The sequence below is a fragment of the Danio rerio genome, chromosome 16 (assembly GCF_052040795.2).
Source record: "Danio rerio strain M-AB ecotype USA chromosome 16, GRCz13ab, whole genome shotgun sequence".
Classification (NCBI taxonomy): Eukaryota; Metazoa; Chordata; class Actinopteri; order Cypriniformes; family Danionidae; genus Danio; species Danio rerio.
In genome coordinates, this window is record NC_141036.1 from 42448304 (window position 1) to 42473659 (window position 25356).

General features: G+C 34.8%; 3 protein-coding genes across 10 annotated transcripts in view; 2 read left to right on the forward strand and 1 right to left on the reverse strand.

Annotated features, from left to right (window-relative positions):
- Positions 1-79: 79 nt before the first annotated feature.
- On the forward strand, positions 80-11670 carry decr1 (2,4-dienoyl CoA reductase 1, mitochondrial). Its single transcript, NM_001002444.2, is given in 10 exon segments — positions 80-231; positions 666-865; positions 2730-2787; positions 2867-2953; positions 3705-3852; positions 7474-7573; positions 9065-9137; positions 10569-10715; positions 11035-11097; positions 11182-11670. Coding segments are annotated over 10 exon segments (1002 nt in total). The 5' UTR covers positions 80-165; the 3' UTR covers positions 11242-11670.
- A 5777-nt stretch (positions 11671-17447) lies between these two features.
- The window catches only part of calb1 (calbindin 1), a 32711-nt gene continuing 24802 nt past the window's right edge, over positions 17448-25356 (reverse strand). The window contains exons 10-11 of the mRNA XM_087287585.1: positions 20752-20823; positions 17448-18137 (exon numbers count right to left, since the gene is read on the reverse strand). Of these exons, the coding sequence (XP_087143711.1) occupies positions 18024-18137; positions 20752-20823 (186 nt within the window). The 3' untranslated portion in view covers positions 17448-18023. The remainder of the gene's footprint in view (positions 18138-20751; positions 20824-25356) is intronic.
- The window catches only part of kiaa0319 (KIAA0319), a 164656-nt gene continuing 159544 nt past the window's right edge, over positions 20245-25356 (forward strand). For all 8 annotated transcript variants that reach the window (XR_015511808.1, XR_015511807.1, XR_015511811.1 and 5 more), the window contains exon 1: positions 20245-20367. The gene's annotated coding sequence lies outside the window, so the exon portion shown is untranslated. The remainder of the gene's footprint in view (positions 20368-25356) is intronic.

Here is a 25356-nt window from a genome sequence, read left to right on the forward strand (position 1 = left end):
TGCGGCTGATCTCAGATCAGCCAGCAAACCGGAAACCGGAAGATATCACTTTAGTTATGTCATTTCAGTGCGTCGCTGAATCCGACTTCACAACTTTAGTTGCATGTTTGGACAGTTGAACGCTCTTTCTTTCTTTAACAAGATTATTTTTTGCATTTGGATGTTATGGCGTTGCACAAAGGATTAACCATGCTGAAGAGAGTTTTCACTCCAAACAAATGTTGCACACGAGTAAGATTTTATTATTTTTATTTATTTATATTTATTTTCAAACTGAAGATGATTTTGTGTTTGCATTTGCAATTTACTTACATGAACTCAAACACGAAATTAAAAACCGTTTCACGAACTTGTTAGATAGACCAGTGTAACTAATGTTAATTCTCCTTCTGCTGCAGGAAATGTCAATGTTTTTTTTTATTTATTTTATTTATTTTTAAAAAACTTTTTATAATGTTTTAGCATGCATTGCAAACAAGCATATTTTAAAATAAATATGCAATATAAGGTCAATTCTGTGTACGCAGCAAGCGAGTGAAGTCAGTAGGGGTTATAGTAGGTAAGAGGGTATGACCTTTCACCCAGTTTTTATTCTTATTCAGGCTGGTCTCCGTTCCTGTTTGAATCCTGACAATTTACTTATTCCGTGGTATACTCTTTAACAGCTGTTCGGAAATGGGACCAACACGTTGTACCAGAGCGGTCCCCCCCACGCCAAATTCTTTCCTGTGTGTGACGGTGTTATGCTTCTCCCAGGAACTTTCAAAAACAAAGTGGCCTTCATCACTGGAGGAGGAACTGGTCTCGGAAAAGCCATGACCACTACTTTATCTTCACTTGGAGCAGAATGTGTGATAGCCAGCAGGTTACTTATCGCTCTCATAATGTTATTATAACTGTTTCCAACACTATTGTTGTTATTAATAAGAAAGAGACCCAAATCGGCAGATTACAAGGGTTTTGAAAGAGCATGTGATGCTCAAGACTGTGGTCACACTTGCATTATACATTAAACAGTATACAAGGGAATTAACAACAAAATTTATCATGTACATTAAGTATTTTTAGCAGTTGGGATGTCTTAATAGCTTATTATTTTAGATCAATCAAGAATAGTTTACAATTTGGTATAGTCAGTATACATTTTGTTTTGTGGATGTGGTATTTTCCAAATAAAACAATATTTTTTTTTATTTTGTCCATTTCCAGTAACCCAGAGTTGCAATCCATAAAGAAAACCATTTTATCAATTATATTGATAAAATTATAAAACACTTCAAAAAGTAGTAAGGAAACTTGGGACGAAAACCGCTTTGTGTAACTGCAACTGAAAAATAAATGAAGAATTGTTTCCGGTTCCATTTTACAAAAACAACACAACGTCGAAAAACCTTCCTTAAACTTACTGATAAAATCATTGCATGGATAATATCTATGTAATATTATAAAATTTGTTTCTTTTACTTTATTAGGAGTTATGTATTTTGTAATATCTGACCAGATTTTTGGGGAAAAAAGAATAAAGGGAATGCTTGTTTCCATTTAACCATTGCTATTGGAGGAACTCTTTTATCTGCAGTTAGGATATTCCAGATATAATTGTTATTACATTTTTTATCCATGATAGAAAGGCCCCTAATAGTAAGCTCTGGAAGAGAGCCAGATACATAGTTATATATTTTTGCAGTTTTAATAAGGTGAAGTAATTTTTGGGAAATACAATGAACAAATTTGTTGTATTCATTCAAAGTCATTTTTAAACCAAAAGTGTTAATACATTCAATGTAATTATATAAGTACCCAAGTTTCGCAGGTTGCTGCGGTGCAAAGTTCAAGCTTGGTGAACTCTGACCTACGAAATCGCATCACTTGACTGCATGAGACCAATCGAGAATCAAAACATGACCTCTCTGGACAGAAATTTAAAACATTGAGCAAACGCTTGCTTTTTTAATGTCTAATTTTAATCCCGCTGTTTTTCGCAGCGCCGTACGACAGAATTCCGCACACACAAGTGTGACCGCAGCTTAATTTGCTTTTATTTTCTCACATTCACACTTTATTAGGTCCAGCTGGTTATTAAGGCAAATTTCTAATTAGCCAATCACATGGCAGCAACTCAGTGCGAATATAAAACCAAATTTACCTCAGTATGTTAAAGACTGTAGTAATGCCATCGCAGAATTAAATGGCTTTTTCAAATGCATTAAAAATTGGTAAATTTTACCCAAATTCACTACTTCAGACTTATGTGCCCACTGCGTTCTGGAAGTGAATGGCAGTTTTTGGCACAAAATTATTGTCATGGACTTTTACCTCTTACCTCAACTGTTTACTGCTAGCGGAATAACCACAGATCTGAACTTTGGTGCTTATCAACTACAATCCAGACTCAACATTGCACATCCTACGATGTGACTAATAAGAATAAATACATCAATGTATTGTGCCACCCTAATTATTACCTTTAATTCCCAGCCTCAACAAACAGTCTGAAGTGTGAGATTTCTGATGCATACATTGATGTATTTTGATTGTTAATAAGCAATATAACACATCCTCCATCTCTGTTATAAACAAACAATGTGAGCTCATCTGAACTTGATGCAACTTAAAGTGTACACAAATAACCAAGTGCAGACTTTTTTTTTTTTATAAAGAAAGATTATAAGATCTAATTTGTGCATGAACTGTCCCCTTTTTGTCTCCTCTCCTCACATCTCTTCCAGGAGTCTTGATGTTTTGCAGAAAACTGCAGATGAAATATCACAGCAGACAGGAAACAAGGTTTCACTGCCTTAGAAAGTCACAAACATTTTCTTAATCTCAATGTAGAAACAGATTGATAAATGTGTCCCTGTTTCAGGTCCATGCCATCCGGTGTAATGTTAGAGACCCTGCATCAGTGGAGGCTGCTGTTGACCAGCTCGTCAAAGATGTCGGTCTGCCAGACGTAGGTTTTGGTCTCCATCTTAACTGCAGTCATTCAATAAATTCTCCTGCTAGTACATGCATGGAATATTTTTTTATATGTTTTAAAATGGGTATATAAAGATTTCTTTTTAAATATGAATATTTATTTATAGATATATATTTATAGATTTATAAAGATACAAAATTTTGTATTGCAATATTTTCCCCCTACAATATATATTGTGATATAAATACTATTTCACTCTATAGCTCTATTTGGAAGGTCATTACTTTAGATTAATTGGGATGATTGGTAAAATAGTGAAATATAAATATATGTAATTTATTATATATCTGTAATAAAGAAACTATAGCCATAAATAAACACAATGAAGCAAATATTAAAGTGGAATAAACAGTAATTATGGTTTTATGGTAGTTTTCTGGGGAGTGTCAGTACAGTATTCCAGTATAACAGTATTCCAGGACTAAAATTTAGTAATCAAATATAAAAGAGCATAACGTAGTCTTCATCATATAAATAATTCAATAAAATGTATTTCTTAACTTATTTTTTGCTCTTTATGTTCTCTTAAAATGCTTTAAACTCTTAAAATGTTCACATAGGCCTTAAAAACATTAAAAACTTTCACTCTATGGTTAAATTCTGCAGTGTATGGTTAAAGTCTATAAAAATCTTATGTGTTTTGGCCTGTGGATTCTGGTCATCTATATTCATAACTCGTTATATTGTGCAGCCCTACTTTAAGATTTTGTTTGCCATCCGGCAGGTGGTGATAAACAACGCTGCTGGAAACTTCATCTCTCCTTCAGAGAAACTGTCTCCTAATGCCTGGAAAACCATCACTGAAATAGTGCTGAATGGCAATGCCTACGTCACCTTAGACATTGGGAAACGCCTCATCAAAGCCGAGAAAGGTCAGTGTTTTTATAGAAATGTACTTGATTCAACAAGGCTTAATTTTGTTACTAAGAGCATTATGCTTGATTATCAAATATAAAATTGTGTGACTTAAATAGTGTTTGTCATTTTGGACAAACGTTTCTACAAAAAGCTTAAATGTGGACACACAACGAGTAAAAATGGTTGATTATTTGTAGAGACCACTAGAGGGCAGCAAATGCAAACCAGTATTGAGTATAGACAGAAAAAAAAAAAATTGTACCCGGTGCCAAAGTCACTGATAATCTGTTGCATATTTTAAAGTCATTATTTAATGGTTAATTGAATGTTCTACATTAAATGAAACAATCACATGTGTGGAATTTCTTTTTAATCTTGTATCTTAAAAAAAAAAAAAAAAAAACATTGAACAGGTGCAAAACTTTCCACTTTTGCACAATTATATTTATATAAATGTATTTAGCCAGTAAATTATCAGAAATTATAATCAGAAATCTTTTAGACAAACAATTTAACCCTTTTTATGAAAGGACAACTCAAAGTAATTTATGTTTTAAAAAAGCTTCCATGTGTACATTTAAAGCAGAGACTCTCAGTGGTGGCTGTTTTTGTTTTGACGGACATATGAAAAATATTATTTAGGATTCTGCTGATGGAGATTGAAGCATTTCTTTTTTCTTTTTTTTCTCCTTCTGTTCAAAAGATTGTGGAAAGGTTTTTTATTATTATCAATAAACTAATTCTATTCAGTGAGGATGCATATAATTTATTAAAAAGTTACAGTAAGTCTGTGTTAATGGCCTAGTGCAGGCATGTCCAAACTCGATCCTGGAGGGCCGGTATCCTGCAAAGTTTAGTTCCAACCCCAATCAGACACACCTGGGCTAGCTAATCAAGCTCTTACTAGGCTTTCTAGAAACATCCTTGTGGTTGTGTTGAGGCAAGTTGGAGCTAAAATCTGCAGGTCACCGGCCCTTCTTGACCGAGTTTGGACACCCCTGGCCTAGTGGTTAGATCACTGACACATAACACTGAGGTGTTCCCGGACACCCGAGTTCGATTACCGGCTCCAGATTCTCTCCTCTCTCAGCTTTCCACACTTTCCTGTCCATTAAGGTAAAAACTCAGAAAAAATTATTATAAAAATACATTTTAAAAAGTTAATTCTGCACCTTTGAACTTTTTAATAGTTAAATAATCTTTTAAAATGATTAATAAAAATATTAATAAAAACAAAAAATTAATAAAAGCATGAAGTGAAAATTCAGCTTTGAATTATAGAAATTGCATTTACAATTATATTAAAATAGGAAGTTATTTAAACGTATTTGCTTTTGCTGTACTTTATGATTCATTAAATGCATATTTGGTGACTGTAAGACTGTATTTTAAATTATTTTAAATACTATCATTGCACTGTATATTACATTGTTCCCATTTACATGGTAAAAGACTGGAGAGCATGTTTGTGCATACTAAGTTGTCTAAATGATTCATGTTTTTTTCCTCCTGTGTGTTGTCTCGAGGCTTGTGCTATAATGAAGTTGCACATCCCATGAGCAGTGCTTTTGGGAAGGTGGCATGAAAAAAATGTCAATGTGTTTTTCTGAACAACCTTGTTGGAGGTGCATTCATGTACATTCATGCCATTTTTTATATCTTTGCTTTTCATTAAAATAACAGCATCTGATGGTTCCCAATAATCAGTTGCATAGTTAATCTTTGTGTAAATTAAGAAATCCTCAGATTTTATGTAATCTTCATTGCAGTTATACGACCCAAGTGAGTAATTATGAAGCCTCAGTTGTCCTCTCTTGTATAGAAAAAAAATAAAAAAGACCCATTAATGGGTAAATTTTACTGGTCCTCACTAGGCTTATGGCAGTATCGAGTTTTCTTGTGATTAATTGCCAAAGCTTTTATCATGGTATACAACAATCACAATATTGAGTTAAGCTGCAGAAAAGGTTACTTTAACAGCAAATTAATATTGCGACCAAATAAACTAAATTAGGACCAAAATCAACAGTGAGAAAAAGACTTATTACAGTTTCTATGTTAACAAAAAAATGTATTCATCATAAACTCCATTTAATAAAACGATTATGACTTGTAATCGGATTATGACTATGATTTTAACGTGTTATTGGGCATTAGGAAATATCACATCATTTATAGTCAATATTTCAGCATGTCATAGGCCAGTTTAACATTTGAAAATAAAGCAAACCAATTAAGTCCTCAAGCTTTTGGCACTGTTATGAACACCACTGCAAATGCAGAGTGAATATTCTTAAAATATAAAAAAAATTAAATAATTATTATTAATTCAAGGAAATGGTATTTTGAAGTGTCCACAAAATCAGTATTGTGCATGTTCATTGTCATGATTTATTTAACATTGGCATATGTCTAGTCCTACATCATTAAAATGCTTAGGATCCATTATCAGGGTTAGTAGGGGTATGTTTTGGGCAACAGACCTTACTATTAACCTAAAAAAAAAAAGACTATGAAAGTTATCATGTATGTAATGTTCTCACTAAGATAAGAAAGCAAACGTGTGTGTGTGTGTGTGTGTGTGTGTGTGTGTGTGTTAAATTAGCTTCTCAGATTCATACATCTAGGCAGCCTTATACCTAATTATTTTGACCTCTTTCTGCTTCCTTGAACAAATGTGATTACAGACTATTCAAATACTCCATTAACTCGAAGTGCAAATATATTATTACTGATAACAAGCCTGCCCTTCACGACACACTCCATATTGCCCTTCAGTGGTGATTTAAAACAAAGATCAGATTTATTTTATTCTTTATGCAACCACAGCAATGAACTGAGTTTTGGTTTCAATGAATGTCACATTTTTGACAAGTAGCCAGCCAAAGCAGTATTTACATACCATATAAACCATCTTAATATGTGCGTGACTGTTGAGTGCTGTAGTTAAAAGCACTTTTGCTTTTAAAAACTTCAGTTCTTCTTGTTTTAGCAGAACTTGTTTCAATATTTGATGCACATAAATTCAGTTCAATGTCAGATGAAAAATAAGAGCTGAAGTGTTTCTGCAGTTCAGAGATGTTTGAAAAGATTAAGCTTGGAATTGATAAAACAGCCTTGCTTTTCCCCTACATAAACACAACCAGAAGAAGCAATCTTGTTTCGCTTTGACAGCTTTCAGCCTTTCTTTGCTTCACATGACCTTGAAAATTCATTTTCTGTAGTTTAGCTCCTACATGAACAGGATTTCTGCTGGTGCCTCAGAGGATGTAATAAAGACAACAACTCCCATGATTCCACACTCAAGCTCATACCTTTGTTTGTTGTGAATACGCTGCCTCTAGTGGTGAAAATTACATACTGCACCTTTTAAAGTGAAGGCTATTAAACAATACTTGTGCCAATACATCACAAACAATAATATAGATGTTGTCAAATGAAAGGTGTTGTTTTGATGGCCATTATAATTTTTTCACCATCTTAATCTAAAAGTATAAATTCATTTTATGCTTTTAATGCAGATAGGAACAAGCTTGCAAATGTCCATGTCTTAATTGAAAATGAATCAAGCTTCGTATGTTTGATGTGTGCAAAAAACAACAACAACAACTAATAATCATGTTGAATTTGTAAAGGTGCTGCGTTTCTGTCCATCACCACAATCTACGCTGAAAGTGGCTCAGGATTTGTTGTGCCGAGTGCTGCGGCGAAATCTGGAGTGGAGAAACTATGCACGTATGTATACAGTGGCATTAAAGAGATCGCCCCTTCCACAAAAAAATGAAAAAATCCTCAATTTATTACACTCAAGTGCTCCTAAACCTTTATAATAGGTATAGTTCTCCTAAATAAAAATCTGTCATCATTTACTTATTTAAAGTTTCATTCTTTTATTAAACACAAAGGAAGATATTCTGAGGAATGTTGGAAAAAACAGCCATTGACACCCATAGTAGGACAGCTTTTTTCTTCCTACAAACATTCTTTAGTATATCTTCCTTTGTGTTCAATACAAGAAAGAAACTGAAGTGGAGGATGAGTAAATGATGACCGAAGTTAAATTTATTTAGTGAGCTATCCCTTTAAGTCAGTTTCATGTGTTACACTGTCAAATACCTTAAAATATATTCTTGAAGGGTGCATATATTATCATAATGAAGGTGCCGTGTGCTATGTTTCATTTACATTTTAATTGTAAGATGGGGAACTTGATCTCCTCTTAAGGAGTGTTAAATATGATGGAAATACAATAGTGAGAGTTGGACAGCACATGATCTAACTGATGATTCAGATCAAGCTCTCATTAATAATGTCTCTGGTGAAATGTTTAGTGACAAGGCTTACATTAAGTAACACTGAATACCTTAAATACCCATGTTAAATGTTAAATAGCTTTCTCTTAAATACCTTGTATTAGAATAATGTGGTATAGAAGCACCCTGGCATTTGTACCTGTATTTTATGTTTACTTATTATGATTAAAATTGATGTTATTTGTATTGATGTTAAATAATCATAGTTGATGAACCAAAGATGCTCCTGATTTAAATCCGTTTAATATATATAAAATACAAATGACTTATTCAGAACATCAATTTTTAAGTAAAAAAAAAGTTGTTTTTTTTAAACGTTCTTAGTATTTGGTATGAAAGGGTTAATACTGCTTAAATGTTTCTTATAAAATAAATATGAATATTAATTGATTTACATCTTAATATTATTATTATTACTATTTAGACTTTAGGACTGTACAGTAGTTGTGTAAATGATTTTGTTGTGGCCACATAATAAACCTCAAATCAGAAAGTATAAATTACATTCTGTACAGTCTGTACGTCACAAACCATAATATAGATGTTGTCAAATGGAAAGTGTTTTGTTGGTACCAATTTTAATAATTTCACTTGCTAAATCTTTAAGTATATATTCATTTTATGCTTTAATGCAGAAAGGAAAGAGTTTGCAAATGTACATGTCTTGATTAAAGAAATGATTATGTTGATCAAAAAAAAAAAAAAAGATCACCAGATTGGGTTTTCCCATGAGCCACCTTGTTTGTTATTGGTTTACTTTGGTGAAAACCTAAAGGAAAAGGGTCAGTCTCTGGGAGGTAATTGCAGTAGACTCAGTGGTGGCCATGTCTGATTGATTGGCTGACCAGATGTCATTCGGACAAATTTCAAATAAATCAAAGGAAAAGATTTGATTGATTATGTGTACCCGCAGGTCTCTGGCAGCAGAGTGGAGCAGATATGGCATGAGATTCAACGTTATTCAACCCGGACCTATCAAAACCAAGGTAAGCTGCATGTTTTTGTGTTTTATGTTTTGCTTTAGTTTTTTTTTTCTCTCAGAAAATGTCATGCATCTCTTGGCTTTTGCTACTGGTTTTATCACTGTGAGGGTTGCAGATATGAAAATTGCAGGGTTGTGCAATATTGACAAATAAAGAAATCTCAATATTATATATATATATTTTTTTTAGTTGTTTTTTTTCTGATAAATAAACTGTATTTCGTTGAGTGTGGTTTTGTACTTTGACTGATTTATTTGAACTCCCTACACATGCAAATACAGAAAGGAACTGCAAATAGTGCAGACAAAAATTAAAATGTGCCAAAGCCCAATGTTTCCTGTTTAGCGGTATAACATGGCATTAGAATTCCATTTAATTTAGCATTAATTTAGCAATTTTGATACAAACATACAAACAACAAGGGACATTTAAAATGAATCAAAACAAATACCCTCTCCACTCAGATCTCTGCCAACACTGCTGAATCAAATTTGCACTGTGGTCTGCACTATTTGCAGTGTGTTTTCCTGTATTAGCTTGTGTGTGTTGTTAAACCGATGAGGATGTTTTCTCAGTTTGTTAGTGTTTTTCTATTTGCATGTATGTTCTTAGGCTGCGTCTACACCAATCTGGATCGATTTGAAAATGGCGTTTTCATTTAAACACACCCCATGTTCCCACTATTGTTTTCAGTTCTTTCGTCATCCACAATAAAACAGCTGAAAACGCTGTCTTTGAGTACTGTACATGCGCACAGACATAAGACATGTTTACCTGTGTCATATTCGCCTGGCATTTATTTACTTTCTGTCTCTTTGAAACGTTGCAGCAATTGTCATCTGCTTCTGCCGCTGAACAAAACGATGTCTCAGTGTGGAACGAAGGCCAAAGCAGAGAGAAAAATATGCGTTTTTAAATGAAACGTATATTTTTTTAAGTGTGGACATGGCCTTAACTAGCATTGAATTTAAGCTCTCTTAGCCACCGTACAAACCGCATAATAATTATTCATTTTATTTTGGCTTAGTTCCTTTATTCATCAGGGGTCGCCACAGCGGAATGAACCACCAACTTATCCAGCATATGTTTTACACAGCGGATGCCCTTCCAGCTGCAACCCAGTATGGGGAAACACCCATACACACTCATTAACACATACACTTCATCCAATTCACCTATACTGCATGTCTTTGGACTTATGGGGAAAACCGTAGCACCTGGAGGAAACCCATACACCAACACTGGGAAAACATGCAAACTAAGAAATACCAACTGACTCAGCCCGTGCTCAAAGCAGCGACCTTCTTTCTGTGAGTGACAGTGCTAACCACTGAACCACCATGTCGCCTCACAACAGCATAATAATAAATGCCAAACTTTGTGTTATCCATGTATAAAGTGCTTTACATTGACACTCCCAATATTTTTCTACAGGGGGCTTTTAGCAGACTGGATCCGGCTGGTGTGTTTGAGAAGAAGATATTAGACCGGGTCGCCGTGGGTCGTCTGGGCACTCCTGGAGAGATCGCCAATCTTGCCGCCTACCTCTGCAGTGATTACGCCAGCTGGGTATCAGGCGCGGTGAGTTGGGTGACCTTGGCTGAAAAAAGTGCTTCATCTCCCCGGGCGAGACTCACCTCGCATCTTCCCCACAGGGCTTCTCTGTTTACAGCCAAACCAAACGGAGCCAAGGGCACATCCTCCACCCACCTCCACCAATTTGGTGGAGAATTAAGAGGGAAAAAAACAGTGCTCAAGAGATCAATATAGAATAATGTGGTCGTTACTGTAATGACTCTACTTATAAACTTGAGGAGTCCTGACAGGGCTTATAATGTCTTTTTTTGGGGGGGGAGTGAAGGATGAATTCCCAGCTTTAACGGCTTCCTTGTTTTTATAGATCATTCGAATGGATGGTGGTGAATATGTGTCCATGGCTGGCGAGTTTAATGACCTAAAGCAGGTGATGCATTTTAACACAGTCCATCAGATATTTACAACAGGATTTTCTTTTGTTTATTATAAGTTTGCCTTGATTTTATTCTAGGTCACAAAGGAGCAATGGGACATGATGGAAGCAATGATCAGAAACACAAAGGGATCGTAAACTACTGAAAGCACATTAAATCGGCACTAATGACAGTACCTCTCTCAGATGTATTCAATATTCTGTAATACTAATTTACACTTCAGTTGTTCTGGTACATACAAATTTTTGCCTGTCATGCATTTCTGCCTTAAATATCCATTGTAACAGTGGTTATACAACATGTAGTTTGAATTTTTTAACCTACATATTGCATGCTTGTGCTATGGATAGTGGTTTGCAGTATTGATGGATCGATACTGGCCCTGTTTAGCCAGTTTTTCTATCAAGACATTTACAGCAGCCTTATAATGTAATTGTAAAATAATAAATATTGGTGTACAGTGCCACCTTGTTTGCCCACTGATCTATATAGAGTTCTCTATCATAAATCAGTGGTTTTTCCTCTTATGGTAATCAAAGCTACATTAATAAAGCATTTAGTTTTTATTTTAGAGTACGAACATTTATTGCACTAAAATATTTCAAATACATAATTTTAAAAATACAAATAAAAAAAGATTAATTTAATAAATAAAATACATTTTAATAAAAGTAACAATTTACAATAAGGTTCCACTGTATTTACTAACATAAATAATTAACAATACATTTGAAGTATTTATTTATGTTTTATAATGTTAGTTAACAAAAGTAGAGCCATTTGTTGTTAGTTCTTGTTAACTCAATTTGTGTTAACTGATGTTGCCAAGCACAATTTTGGATGTAAATATTGTAGTAAATGTTGAGCCATGATTAATAAATGCTGTACAAGTATTGTATATTCTAAATTCAAGTTAGCAAGTAAAATGGAACCTTGTTGTAATGCACGACCAAAATAAATTAATATTTATGGCTAGATTTAATAAAGTATTGATCTCAAACTTAAATTGGCAGGGGGGCCATATCAATGACTGACAGTTCATAAGGGAGCCGTTTTAACATTCAAGCAAAAGAAAAAAAGTGGAAACCTGATGTATTGATGCACTCAGACATTCTTCCCGAGAGAATCAAAAGTTGCTGTGAAAATACTACAATTTAATTATGGGCATTATAATAATAATAGGGTGAGGTAATGGCGCAGTAGGTAGTGCTGTCGCCTCACAGCAAGAAGGTCGCTGGTTCGAACCTCGGCTCAGTTGGCGTTTCTGTGTGGAGTTTGCATGTTCTCTCTGCCTTCGTGTGGGTTTCCTCCGGGTGCTCCGGTTTCCCCCACAGTCCAAAGACATGTGGTACACGTGAATTGGGTAGGCTAAATTGTCCGTAGTGTGTAAGTGTGTTTGTGTGTGTGAATGTGTGTGTGGATGTTTCCCAGAGATGGGTTGCGGCTGGAAGGGCATCCGCTGTGTAAAAACTTGCTGGATAAGTTGGCGGTTCACTCCGCTGTGGCGACCCTGGATTAATAAAGGGACTAAGCCGACAAGAAAATGAATGAATGAATAATAATAATAATTATTATGTTCCAATCAATTGTTGCTTAACCAAAAGGTAAACAGATAGCATAAGGCAGCAGACAAAAGTTTGGGTAACTTTGTTGACTTTACTGGCAATTATTCTACCATTTTTTTAAACTACAACAAAGGGGGAACGCATGTACATATTAACATTTACTTTAACTAGTCCATGCAGCCAGCAGTAAAATTTAAAATTTAAGCTGAACCTCGCAAAAACGGAAATGCTTGTAGTTTCTGCCAACTCGACTCTACACCAAAACTTTTCAATCCAGATGGATGGGGCAACCATTACTGCATCCGAAATGGTGAAAAGCCTTGGAGTAACGATTGATGACCAACTAAACTTCTCTGACCACATTTCTAGAACTGCTCGATCGTGCAGATTCGCACTCTATAACATCAGAAAGATCCGACCCTTCATATCTGAACATGCAGCTCAACTCCTTGTTCAAGCTCTTGTTCTCTCCAAACTGGATTACTGCAACTCTCTACTAGCTGGGCTTCCAGCTAACTCTATCAAGCCTCTTCAACTGCTCCAGAATGCAGCAGCACGAGTTGTCTTCAATGAACCTAAACGAGCACATGTCACTCCGCTGCTAGTCCGTTTGCACTGGCTGCCAGTTGCTGCTCGCATCAAATTCAAAGCTCTGATGTTTGCCTACAAAGTGACTTCTGGCCTTGCTCCTTCTTATCTGCTCTCACTTCTGCAGATCTATGTGCCCTCCAGAAACTTGCGTTCTGTGAATGAACGTCGCCTCGTGGTTCCATCCCAAAGAGGGAAGAAATCACTTTCGCTCACGCTCAATCTGCCCAGTTGGTGGAATGAACTCCCTAACTGCATCAGAACAGCAGAGTCACTCGCTATTTTCAAGAAACGACTAAAAACTCAACTATTTAGTCTCCACTACACTTCCTAATCTGCAATTGCCTCTCTGAATATCACACTGACTGTACCCAAAAAAAAAAAACCTAATACTACTAATACTTCCCTTCTTAGACTTTACAGACCTGAAACTTGCCTATAGCACTTATTCATTGTTGCTCTTAGTTGGGTAAATTGCTTCCTTGTCCTCATTTGTAAGTCGCTTTGGATAAAAGCGTCTGCTAAATGACTAAATGTAAATGTAAATGTCCAGCAATTTGAGTCAACTCGACTTCAATTTTAAGTTGTCAACTTTTTTAACAGTATGGAAGTGTAAAAGTTTGTGTATGATTCATTGACAATGCACAAAATAAAGAACAATAAACTGCTGCTCATTTTTATAGTGTCTAATGCAGTGCATAAACCAGGACAAATTAGATCATAATCAAGCAGACGTGATGATGTTAAGGTGTATATACTCTGCAAAAAAACATGTACAAAATGAGTTAAGACGTGCTTGGGACCTCTAAAAAAAGTGGCACAAATCCCACTAATAATCTAAATACTCAAGCATCGTACATGATTCATATAAATATTTAATTTTGTCTAAAAGATAAACACTAATAATTGCATATGCTGCAAAAATCAGTGTCCCTTCTGTGATTGTTTTACTGCGTGTCTTTATTAAATCCTGGGAGTATTTGTTTAATGAGAAAAGAGGGTTTGCGCTGGCAAAGGCTAGTAGTAAATCTGGCCCATCTGCTCTTGAAGGATTTTGTCCTTAATGTGTCCTCATAATCGTCAGTGCTAAATATCAGTTAGTCTTTATAGTGGCATTTTCAGGTCAAGCCTAAATCACTTAGTATATCGACAGGGTGTTAAAATTGCTCATAAATTGTCATTGAAATTCTGGTATCAACAATTTTCTGGCTACTGCGCTGGAGGGATTTCTCTTGAATGCCATTCATCTTTGCTGTTCCGGTCCAAAGGTGCCTAATAGAAAATTCCAAGCATAAACTCTTGAGATAGAAATAGAAAAATTAGTGATAATGATCGATTCACTTTCTTTTCCGTCAGTTTTCAATTAGTAGCTGGTTTCAATCTGTCGCTATCCTAGATGATTTTGTTTAGACAATTTATCAATGTTCCATTGAAACACACTGTAGGGGTTCAGCCTGTGAGCATTTGTTTCGCTCTCGATGGGACAAGTTTTATGTTTCACAGTGTCCACTTTGGGAAGGTCAGCTGTTCAATTATAAGATAAGATCATGATAAAGTGTAAACTTTAAATAGGGAGCGAAACTCTGAGGGAGTTGTTTTGTGCTTTCGCTGAGGCTCTGTGACACCAGCTCTGTTGAAGGACTGTTTCAAAACCAGCCATTCCATCTGAGCAGCATTTGAACAAATCAATATTTGCATATTTAGGTTACATTGGAGAAATCATGAAGATTTAAATTTTTTGCTTTTAAGCTGTTTTGTAGTGAAAGGCCAAGGGCATTAATTTTATTTGGGGGTTTTAGGGTCATTATAGTGTCAAAAGAATTTTCCACATAAGAAAGTAACAACATCATTTTTCTTTGAGTCACATTTGCACGATTCACTCTCACAAATTGAGTCCAAAATTGAAGAAACGTACATGAGAACCATGAAAAAGAGGCAGATTGGTGCCACCAGGTCAAAAAATGAAACTAATCTGTAATGGCATGGTATCTAGATAACTCCATATCAAAGTATTAAAGATTATAGAAAAATCCACCTCGCACTACTTTTGACACAATGCCCAATAAAGGTCTCCTTAAATTAAAATAAAGTGTGCTCTAGTCCAAAACAGAGGCAAAATTTCCGTTTAGAAGATATAAAAGTGATATAAATATGCAAAGCTTGTTATAGACTATGGCTGCACCTGAAACGCCTACTACTCTGTAGGTACTACATTTGAATTTAAACGTACTACTCGGCTGTTAGACAATTAAGTTTAGACAAGCTCTATACAGTATGCATGTGAGTAGTATGAATGGAATTCAGACGTACTGCATCTACCATTTTGGCATGGTCATGTGACCTACCAGTGTCAGTCGTGTCGCCTCACTCTCATGGATTCTCTCGCAGGACATCGTGGGATAGCGCAGCATACATGGGATGCGCACTTCAGAATCTAGCCGGAAGTAGTGTGTCATCCGGGTACTTCTCGCATACTGTTTTTCAAATTATATGAATTCGGAAATACTACTTGACTCTCATACTGATTTTCACATTATATGAATTCAGACATACTACTCAGCTCGCATACTGATATTAGCATACTATATAGTATGGAAGTATGCAGTTTCGAATGCAGCCTATGTCCCACCATCTCCATGTGTCAGTTGAGATTACGTCAAACATTGAATAAAAATGCACATTTCAAAGCATTTCATGGGACCTTTAAGTCCCGCCTTCTAATTTAAAGAGCCAATCATAATACTTCATTTGCTTTTTGATAGTCAAACCTTTTTGTATTTTTGTGGCTGATTTGAATATTGTACCTACCAAAAATTGCCCTTTATTTTAGTATTGTCTGTATTTCGCATTCCTGCGCAAACCATTTTTTCAATGACCATATAGATTTTTTCAAAACAAGTCCATGATTGTAGTGTTTACTAAAGTTTTGCACCATTCAGATTAAGTTACTTTTATGTTTTAAAAATGTTGTTTTTCCCCTAAATATGGCTGACCTACACCAGAAGTTTAATATTAAAGTCTCCATGAAATCAACCGTTTTAACGTTTTTTTTTGTTTTTGTTTGTTTGTTTGTTTTTTTGTTTTTTTTAGGGCACATTGTTAGTATTAAGGTGAACAATCCATTTATGCAAATTAATCTGCTAAAAAAAGATTTGATCGAAAATTTTAGTAAACCTTAATCAAAGTCTGACCATTTGTTTCCACTGTGTAACGTCAGATCTGCTATGATGATGTCACTTTGTCGGCTTGGGTCAAACAGACCAAACTCATCAGGAAATGTAACTACAGTTGAAGTCAGAATTATTAGCACCCCTGAATTATTATCCCCTGTGTTTATTATTTTCCCCAATTTCAGTTTAAGAAGATTTTTTCAACATTTCTAATTATAATAGTTTTAATAACTCATTTCTTATAACTGATTTATTTTATCTTTGTCATGATGATGGTAAAAAATATTTTACTGGATATTTTTCATGACTCTTTTATACAGCTTAAAGTGACATTTAAATGCTTAACTAGGTTAATAAGGTTAACTAGGCAGGTTAGGGTAATTAAGCAAGTTATTGTATGACAATGGTTTGTTCTGTAGACTATCGAAAAATACATAGTTTAAAAGGACTAATAATTTTGACCTTTAAAATGGTGTTTAAAAAATTAAAAACTGCTTTTATTCTAGCTGAAATAAAACAAAGACTTTCTCCAGAAGAAAAAAAAATATTATCAGACATACAGTGAACATTACCTTGCTCTGCTAAACATCATTAGGGAAATATTTAAAAAAAAAAAAAAATTTCAAATAGGGGTTAATAATTATGCCTTCAACTGTATTTTACATATTCTCAGAAAATTAGCTAATTTGTACCAATTGATCTGATGTTTAAAGAAGTCCAAAACCTAATCCCAGCCGTCATTGAGGGATCGTACTAAAATATACAAATGAGATTTGTTAATTCATATCAGCCACTAAATCAAAAAGAATTAGCATTGGGCAAAATATGCTTTGCCGCACCAACATTAGCACCTCAAACCGTTAATTTGCTGCAAGTGAAAGATGAGAAGAGCATCGTCCCTGTTCAGTATCCTGTTTACATCATACATCATCATATTGATATAAAAGTCTGCAGCAATATCCAGTTCACACAGACTTAAAGCTGATCTCTAGAAGCTTAAGGATTCATAACACACACACAGTCATTCAGCAGGTTTAATATCTTCTTACACAGTGTCTGTGGTGTTCAGCATAGAGGAGCATGTCATTCTTTACAGTGCAAAAATCTAACATTATAGAGACAGGACTGGGGCGATGCATTATATTCGGCATGTCCTTGCAGTCAAAAATACCCCACTAGCAGGCCTGCCGTCAGCTACAAACATGCATCGCAAAGGTCAAATTTGGAGTATTACACAGATTCCACCAACAGGCCATGTTTTTGTTTTTTTTTCTTCAGCATTTCTTGTTGGCATTATTGCTTTTGTCTATGCATATCATTGCTGGAATAGTATATTTTGGATTATGATTCATTATCATGTTGGGTTTCCTCTTTCGTCAAGGGAAATGTTTGTGTATGTTTTAAGTATTGTACGCGTGTGCTCTTTAAAAAATCTGTACACTTAGAAACAGTATAGAAACAACAAATGGAAAAGTATGTGCTGTTGGTCGCCTGTCTAAGTGAAATCGATGTTGGAAATGAAAGAACACAAGAGGTTTCTAGCTACGTTACGCGTCACAGGTGAGCAGGGGACGGGTTTGGGGTGGGGATGGATGTTCACATCTCCTCTGCACACAACACCAGCGCTAACTCTGTTCTGTAGAGCTTGCCTCCGTCGGACAGAGCCATGATGGCACTCTTATACGTGGAGATTTTGTTGGCTTCTAGAACCTGTCGGAGATGAGAAGAGCATATTTAGTCTCAAAGGCTGTGTTCAGACGTGTAGTGATGTTTGTAAAAGCCAAATCAAAACATATACAGTAGATGTATTATTATATACACACAAAAAAAAATTTATTTGTTGGATTTACCCTTTTTTTTTAAGGTAACAATTTATATGAGCTGAATGGAAACAAACTAATTAAGTTGAACATTACTAAGTTTAATTTGTTTGTTTAAATCCAGCCCATATAAATAGTTTGAAACCAGTTACCTTAAAAAAAAAATTGTAAATCCAATTATTTTTAATTTTTTGCAGTGTATGTACAGTATGTAAACCTGGATCAAAAAATTAATTTTATATTGCACAGGTACATATTCGGAAATAGCCAATAATCATCAATTTTTCTTTTATGCCAAAAATCTATTGAATATTAAGTATAGATCACGTTCTGTAAAGAGTTTTTGTAAATTTTAAAAGTGATAATTGTTTTTGTTAATCATATGCATTGCTAAAAACTTTATTTGGACAATTTAAAGGCAATTTTCTTAATATTTAGATTATAGTTGATATTTTACCTTCAAATTTCAGTTTTTAGACCAAATATTGTCCAATTCTAATAAACCATAAATGGAAAGTCTCAATCTAAAAAATAATATATCTAAATACATTAAATAATATACCTAAGTACACGTATGACTATTTTGTGGTCCACACACTCCGAAATAAAGGTACTAAATCTGCCACTGGGGCAGTACCTTTTCAAAAAGTACACTTTTGTACCATACGAATGATCATTAGTTCTTTTAGGGTACACTATTGTACTTTTAAGCTTCACTTTTGTACCTTTAATGTACTATGAAGTACACATTTGTACTGTTTAGGTATCAATATGTACCTTTAAGGGCCTGTTAGGAATAAAAATGAACCTTCTAAAATGGTACCACTCCAGTGATTGATGTTTTTACCTTTATTTCTGAGAGTGCAGGGTCATGTATATTTATAATATAATTGAAACAATTAAAAAACAAATCATGAATATATTTCTGCCTGTGTTTGAAGTGCTTTGAATAGCTGTTTACTGTTGTTTAAAAGGTGAATATGACTTTGACTTTCATTATTTGACTCATTGCTTTAATAATAATAATGGATCTAAAGTGACATCAAAGTCTTTTTTTAATTCAAATGAATGTTGTTTCAATCTTTTTATTCATCAGAGATTTGTGAATAAATGTATCATTGTTTCCAAAACAATATTAAGCAGCGTAGCTATTCTCAACATTGACAATAAAACACATTGTAAACCATATTAGAATGATTTTGTAAAGATCATGTGGAGTATTGGCTACAACATAAACTATATAGATATGAATTTTAAATGTATATACATTTTGATGAAATAAATGTAAAAGTATCTTGGGGTCTGTTGCACCAGCACTGCGTGAGTTGATACGTAGCCTTGTGACTTAAAGGGAAATTAAATTACAACTTATACACTACTCAATATTTTTGTGTTGCTCAGGATGCAGATGTGTGTGTCGTCTGTTATTGGTGACTGACTGTAATTTAATATGCTATAAAAATATGATTTATAATTTCATTTTCAGGACAATTATATATAGATGCATTAGATGCAGAATTTTAAAGCAGTACCGATTTAAATGCTTTTATTGGATATTACTTCATTCGATGAGACTACGCATGACTTTACGTAGAGCTTAAGATCTACAAACTACGGTTTGCCCTAAGAGCATGTGGTGCCACTGAAATGAAAACAATTTTAGTTACAAACCATCTAGTAGTTACTAAGCTCCAAGTGTGGACTTTACGTTCCAGTTTAAGAAAGAACCTACGATTAGCTGGTGCAAACCTACCGTTTCTAAAATAAAGTTGGTGGAGGCCAAAATCTTCTCACAGTAATATACTATATATTAAATTTACTGTTATTAATTTTGAGTTCATCTACTGTACATGGCATTGCTAATATATTTTACAGTTTGAATTCAACTTTAAAACTAGTTTTGTATTTTTAATCCAATCAAACGCTGTCTAAAAGAGAATGCCCCTCCCCCAGTCTCACCTGCAGTCAACAGCTGCTGCTAATCAAGGCTCACAGTTGTGACAGAACAAACGACGTTCTATGCAAAACAAAACTATACTTCTAAATTGTTTTGCTAAACACCACCTGCAACAGAAGAAAAACTACACTTCACGGTGTCTTGCAGAAGTCTTTGTTTTAAAGTAAGTGCATCTATGTGTTAATTGTGTTTGCTTCAACACTGAGGCAGTGAAGTGGTTTTCTGTGTTAACCGACAGATTTTTCAGAGCTCAACTTGCCCTGAACCCAAACTAATCTTTGTAAATATTAACAAAATATTAACATTTGTTGGGTATCACAGTTGTTTGCTCCCCTTCGTCTTAAAAAAAGTCTCTATAAAATGTCATTGATATGCACCCCACATACAGCAACAGCAGGAGACCATATTTCCGACTAGTATTGTTAGTTAAGTATCTACTTTATGAAAGGTATTTGTGTCCACTTGATCGACAAAATACATCAAGAGATACCAGAAAATCCAATTCTAAAATCTCTGATTAGCTGTATTTTTTTATAAAGTCAAGTACCTTGTTGTTTTTCTCACAAAGGTCTTTAAGGAGGGCGTCAAGCTCGTTTTCGTCCATGTATCCGTTTCTGTCCTGAAGAGAGTGAGAGAATATAGTGAACATTAATGGGCACAGATGTGTGGCGGCCGCTGTGAGGAAACCAGCGTCATGCCACTTTACCATCATTTCCTCTGTTCTCTATTCAGACATTAGCGACGCCTCGTGCAATGTTCTCCAGGGAGAGATTGGAAATCAGGGCATTGAGGATCGATTTTGTACACTGAGTCAGTGCAATGACATGCTGGGTCTCGGGGAGCTCATTTGGGGAAAGTGGGTTTGTAGCTTCATTTTGATGCTCTAAGACACCAATATGCCATTTATAAGACATTCAAACTGTATGTGTTAGTTTTGGTTTAAAGTGAAACAAATAGGGAGCACAAAGTAACGCAGGGTTATATGTAACACAGAGGTTTAAGGTATTTGCTCGGGGTTAACCATGGCATGCTTCCGCGGTTTTCACCACAGTGTCGGCAGATGTCTTCCTGTCAATTATTGGAAAAAGTTCTGCGAAATTTGGATGAGAAACACTGGAGAAACCATTTTTGCAGTAAAAAAGTGTTTTTATTATAATCAATATTTTTTTATTAAAAAAAAAAATCAGTGAAAGTATGAACGTGAAATCTTATATTGTTGTGATCACCGTCTTCTAGGCTAAAAGATGAAACAATTTTGAAAGCTGTAAAAAACACAGTGACTGCTAGCCAGTTTTGAAGAAAACACGACACAGCGGGGTTAGTTGTACCAGGGTGTTACAATTAAGCCACACACTGTTGAACACCAATTAAACTAACATAATAAAAAAAGAACCTTTTAAATAAAATGATGAAAAATTTTGATTCTATTGATAGACAAAAAATATTTTATTGCTAATACTACAAATAAAGAGATTGTACAATAATGGATAATAATCCAATTAAATCCAGATGTGTTTATCCAATAAATAAATATACTGTGCTATGTAGAAGAAAAAAATAAATAAATTGAGCTATGGTACAGAGAAAATATGCTACTATTTAAAGTAAACTGCATTTAAATTAATTGTGTGTAATCTGCCTTTTTAAGCATGTGTTAAAACTTGCCCTGCAGGTGGGGTAAATGGTAACATTTATACTCCTGGCACTTTTTGCAACACTGCACAGAAACCATAGGTCCGGCAATTATACTTTCAGTGCTCATTTGTTGGAGAGGCTTATGTTTTGTTGATAAAAAAACAAATGGTTTGTCTAACCCCAATACTTTGTTTATTATTTGCTCAAAACCAAATGTTACTTTGTGCAATGCTCTCCCCTATATATATATATATATATATATAGTTTTTATATGATTTTTGTATTTATTGAACTATTTATTTTGTTATTTATTTAGATGATGTAAAATTTGGTATGCTTTTTGTATTTATTTATTTTATTTTATTTTATTTATTTTATTACACACAAAAAAATATACTCTTGACCAAAAGCTGCATAATAAAAGAACACAAAAAATATTTTATTCATATTAATAACAATAATTATTATTATATTAATACCTTTTTTATTTTTTTCTTCATACATTTATTTAGCAATTTAATAATATTTAATATACTAATAATTTTTAAAATATATATTAAATTGTTTATATATATGCAAAGTTCATGCAAAAAATTATATGTGTGCAAAACTACACTGCATCTCCATATTGCTTAAAAAAACGAACTTCTATTGCAATGATTAAATACTGTATAGCTATAAAATATATATCTTACTAAGACATTTTGGCTAAATAAACAATAAGCTGGTATATATATATATATATATATATATATATATACCTTTTTTTTTTTAAAAAAAGGAGTGTGTGTTTCCCAGTGATGGGTTGCAGCTAAAAGGGATTCTGATGCGTGAAACATATGCTGGATAAGTTGGCGGTTCATTCCTCTGTGGAGACCCCAGATTAAAAATTGAAAATAAATGAATAAATATATTTAAGCTAAGTAATAGATCCATGACCATAATGTTCATAATGCCTATTTAAATCCCCTCTTAATGAGTTGCTGAAAGAACAAGCTTGCGAGCTTTATTGTCCTGCTGCAAACAGTGGTCAAGGCACACGTGTCTGCTAAACGGAGAGCAGCAGTCGACGGCTCCGTAATGAAGCGCCTCAGAGCTGTGAGCATATGCTGCCTTTTCTAATGCCGCATGTTTCCTAATAGTCCAAAAATGGCTATGTGTGCGTTTGTCTCCATGCGAGTCTGCAATCTGAACCTGCCAATCAATAAAGATCAGTGGTGCTTTCTTCAGCAGGGAGGAAGCTGTCCTATTCAGGGACACGGCAATACATTACAATGGAGCCACAGCCAAAAGATTCATCTGTGTTGGAGGTGATATCCAGAAAGAGCACTGTCTTTGCATACTAATCGCTGCTTTTCCTCTGGCGTTTAAACAATTGAAGACATGCTGGCTGATTTGTAGATGCTTGGTTATGCAGAAAATCAACTATTAAAGGGACAGTTCACTCAAAAATGAAAATGTCTGAAAAAATTAAATCAAAATGAAAAGTTGTCATTTTTTAACCCTTTATTTGTTTGAAACCAATTAGAGTTTCTATTATGTTGTTTGTTGACATGTTACATTTTCACTTACACACATGACAAAAATGAATATAATTAATGTTATTGTCATTTAAAATGCAGTAAACTACAGAGTAGAATATATATTTTTCCTTCCAAAGATTATTTTTGTTCCCTTGCAAAACTGTTGTTCAACAACACTTCGTTCACTTCATATATGTCAATCCTCCCGTTTTTGCTGGGATTCTCCAGCGGGATAGAATGTATTTTACCATTCTATCCCGCTTACATCCTATCATTAAGTATTTTCACATTTTTAAATTTTAAAAGCATGTGCAAATTAATATTAACATGTCTGAATTCACTTTTTCCATCAAACTCTGAGACCTGGGGCCTGTTTCAGTAAGGAGGTTCAAACCACTCGGAGTTTAAACTTGAACTCTGAGTTGATTTACCAAGAGATTAAAAACTCAAAGTTGATTGATCTAACTCAGATCCGCTATTCTGAAACCGAAAACTCTGAGTAGACCAACTCAGAGTTAAGCGCAAACACCGTGACTATAAAAAGACATTATCAATGGAGCGCAGATATTACGAGTGGCTATGGCAACATCTTAAAAAAAGAGATCAGCATTTCTTTCTCCGGCTGAATTTGATCTGCTCATGCAAAGTTATATCAAATATGAGAGTATAAATTTAAAAAGAAGCAACCATCAGTGAAACAGACAGCGTGAGAAAACATGTCAAAGGTTAAGCTAATTATTTATGAAAAAAGGACAAGCCATTCTCGTACGTGACTTTGTTCTGTGTGTGAAAAAAATGTAGGCAATAGCTGTGTTTCCATCAAAATACAGGCTATTACATAAATTTGTGCAAAACTGGAATAACGCCTAAAAGATGCGAATAAAGCAGCGTTTTCATCCAACAAGTCAAAGAGAACACAATTGTCACTTCCTGATTAACTTGTGTCAAATATCAACAGTGAAAACAGAATTTACTGCGGTAGAAGAAGCTGCGCCAATTATTTTTTATTTAATAAATGTACTTGCACTTCAGACGACAATGCTGACACACAATGAACACGTGGGGGCGTTTGAAGCCATGAGACGCGGAGATCTTGACACGCTCCAGACGCTTGGATGTAATTAATATTATACAATAATACTGAAACAGTTAAGGCCTTTTAGAATAACTAAAACTTTTAAGACGTTCTACAGTGCGCTCAGTCTGCCGGTTTGTCCATTCCCACACATTTTCATCATCATCTTTAACAAACGTTTTTTAATGCACATACTGTAATTTGTTAAGTGTTTACTTTGTAGTTCATGCGCATCTTTTCTTATTAAATAAAAGTTTAACCTACTAAGTTATGCACGTTTTATTATGCGTATTTTCAAAAGTTATGTGAATCATGAAGTTTCCATCAATCGTTTTTATGTACGTCTCCAAAATGAGCTCTAAAATAGGTGTGTGGAGATGTAAGGCTAAGGCGAGAAATACTGCTTCATCTTTAAAAAGGGGGAGGAGACCGACAGAAACGTTCGAGGTTACAGAAGTAACCCTTCGTTCCCCGAGGAGGGGAACGGAAGTGCCATGAATGGGAGGATTCGGATCAGAAGCCGCTTATCTGGAGAGTATTGAACGGGCCAATGAATGAAATTAATTGGCAGCGTAAGCTTGCGCAGGTGTGCGACATCTGCAATCATCTCAGCATATAAGCACACCTGAAGCCAGCAGACGCCATCCTTTTAAGCTGAAGAGACTTTCAAACAGCTAAGGGACAGTCATTATGGCGACGGAATATGGCACTTCCGTTCCCCTCCTCGGGGAACGAAGGGTTACTTCTGTAACCTCGAACGTTCCCCTTCGGTTGGGGAACTTCAGTGCCATGAATGGGAGAATATGGAAAGCGCCATAATGACTGCACCTTACCAACACCCCCGATGAGGAGATAGTCAAGCAAGCGTGACGCACCCACATCATGGGGGGCGCGGTCCTCCAACGTGTCCCTGGCCCTA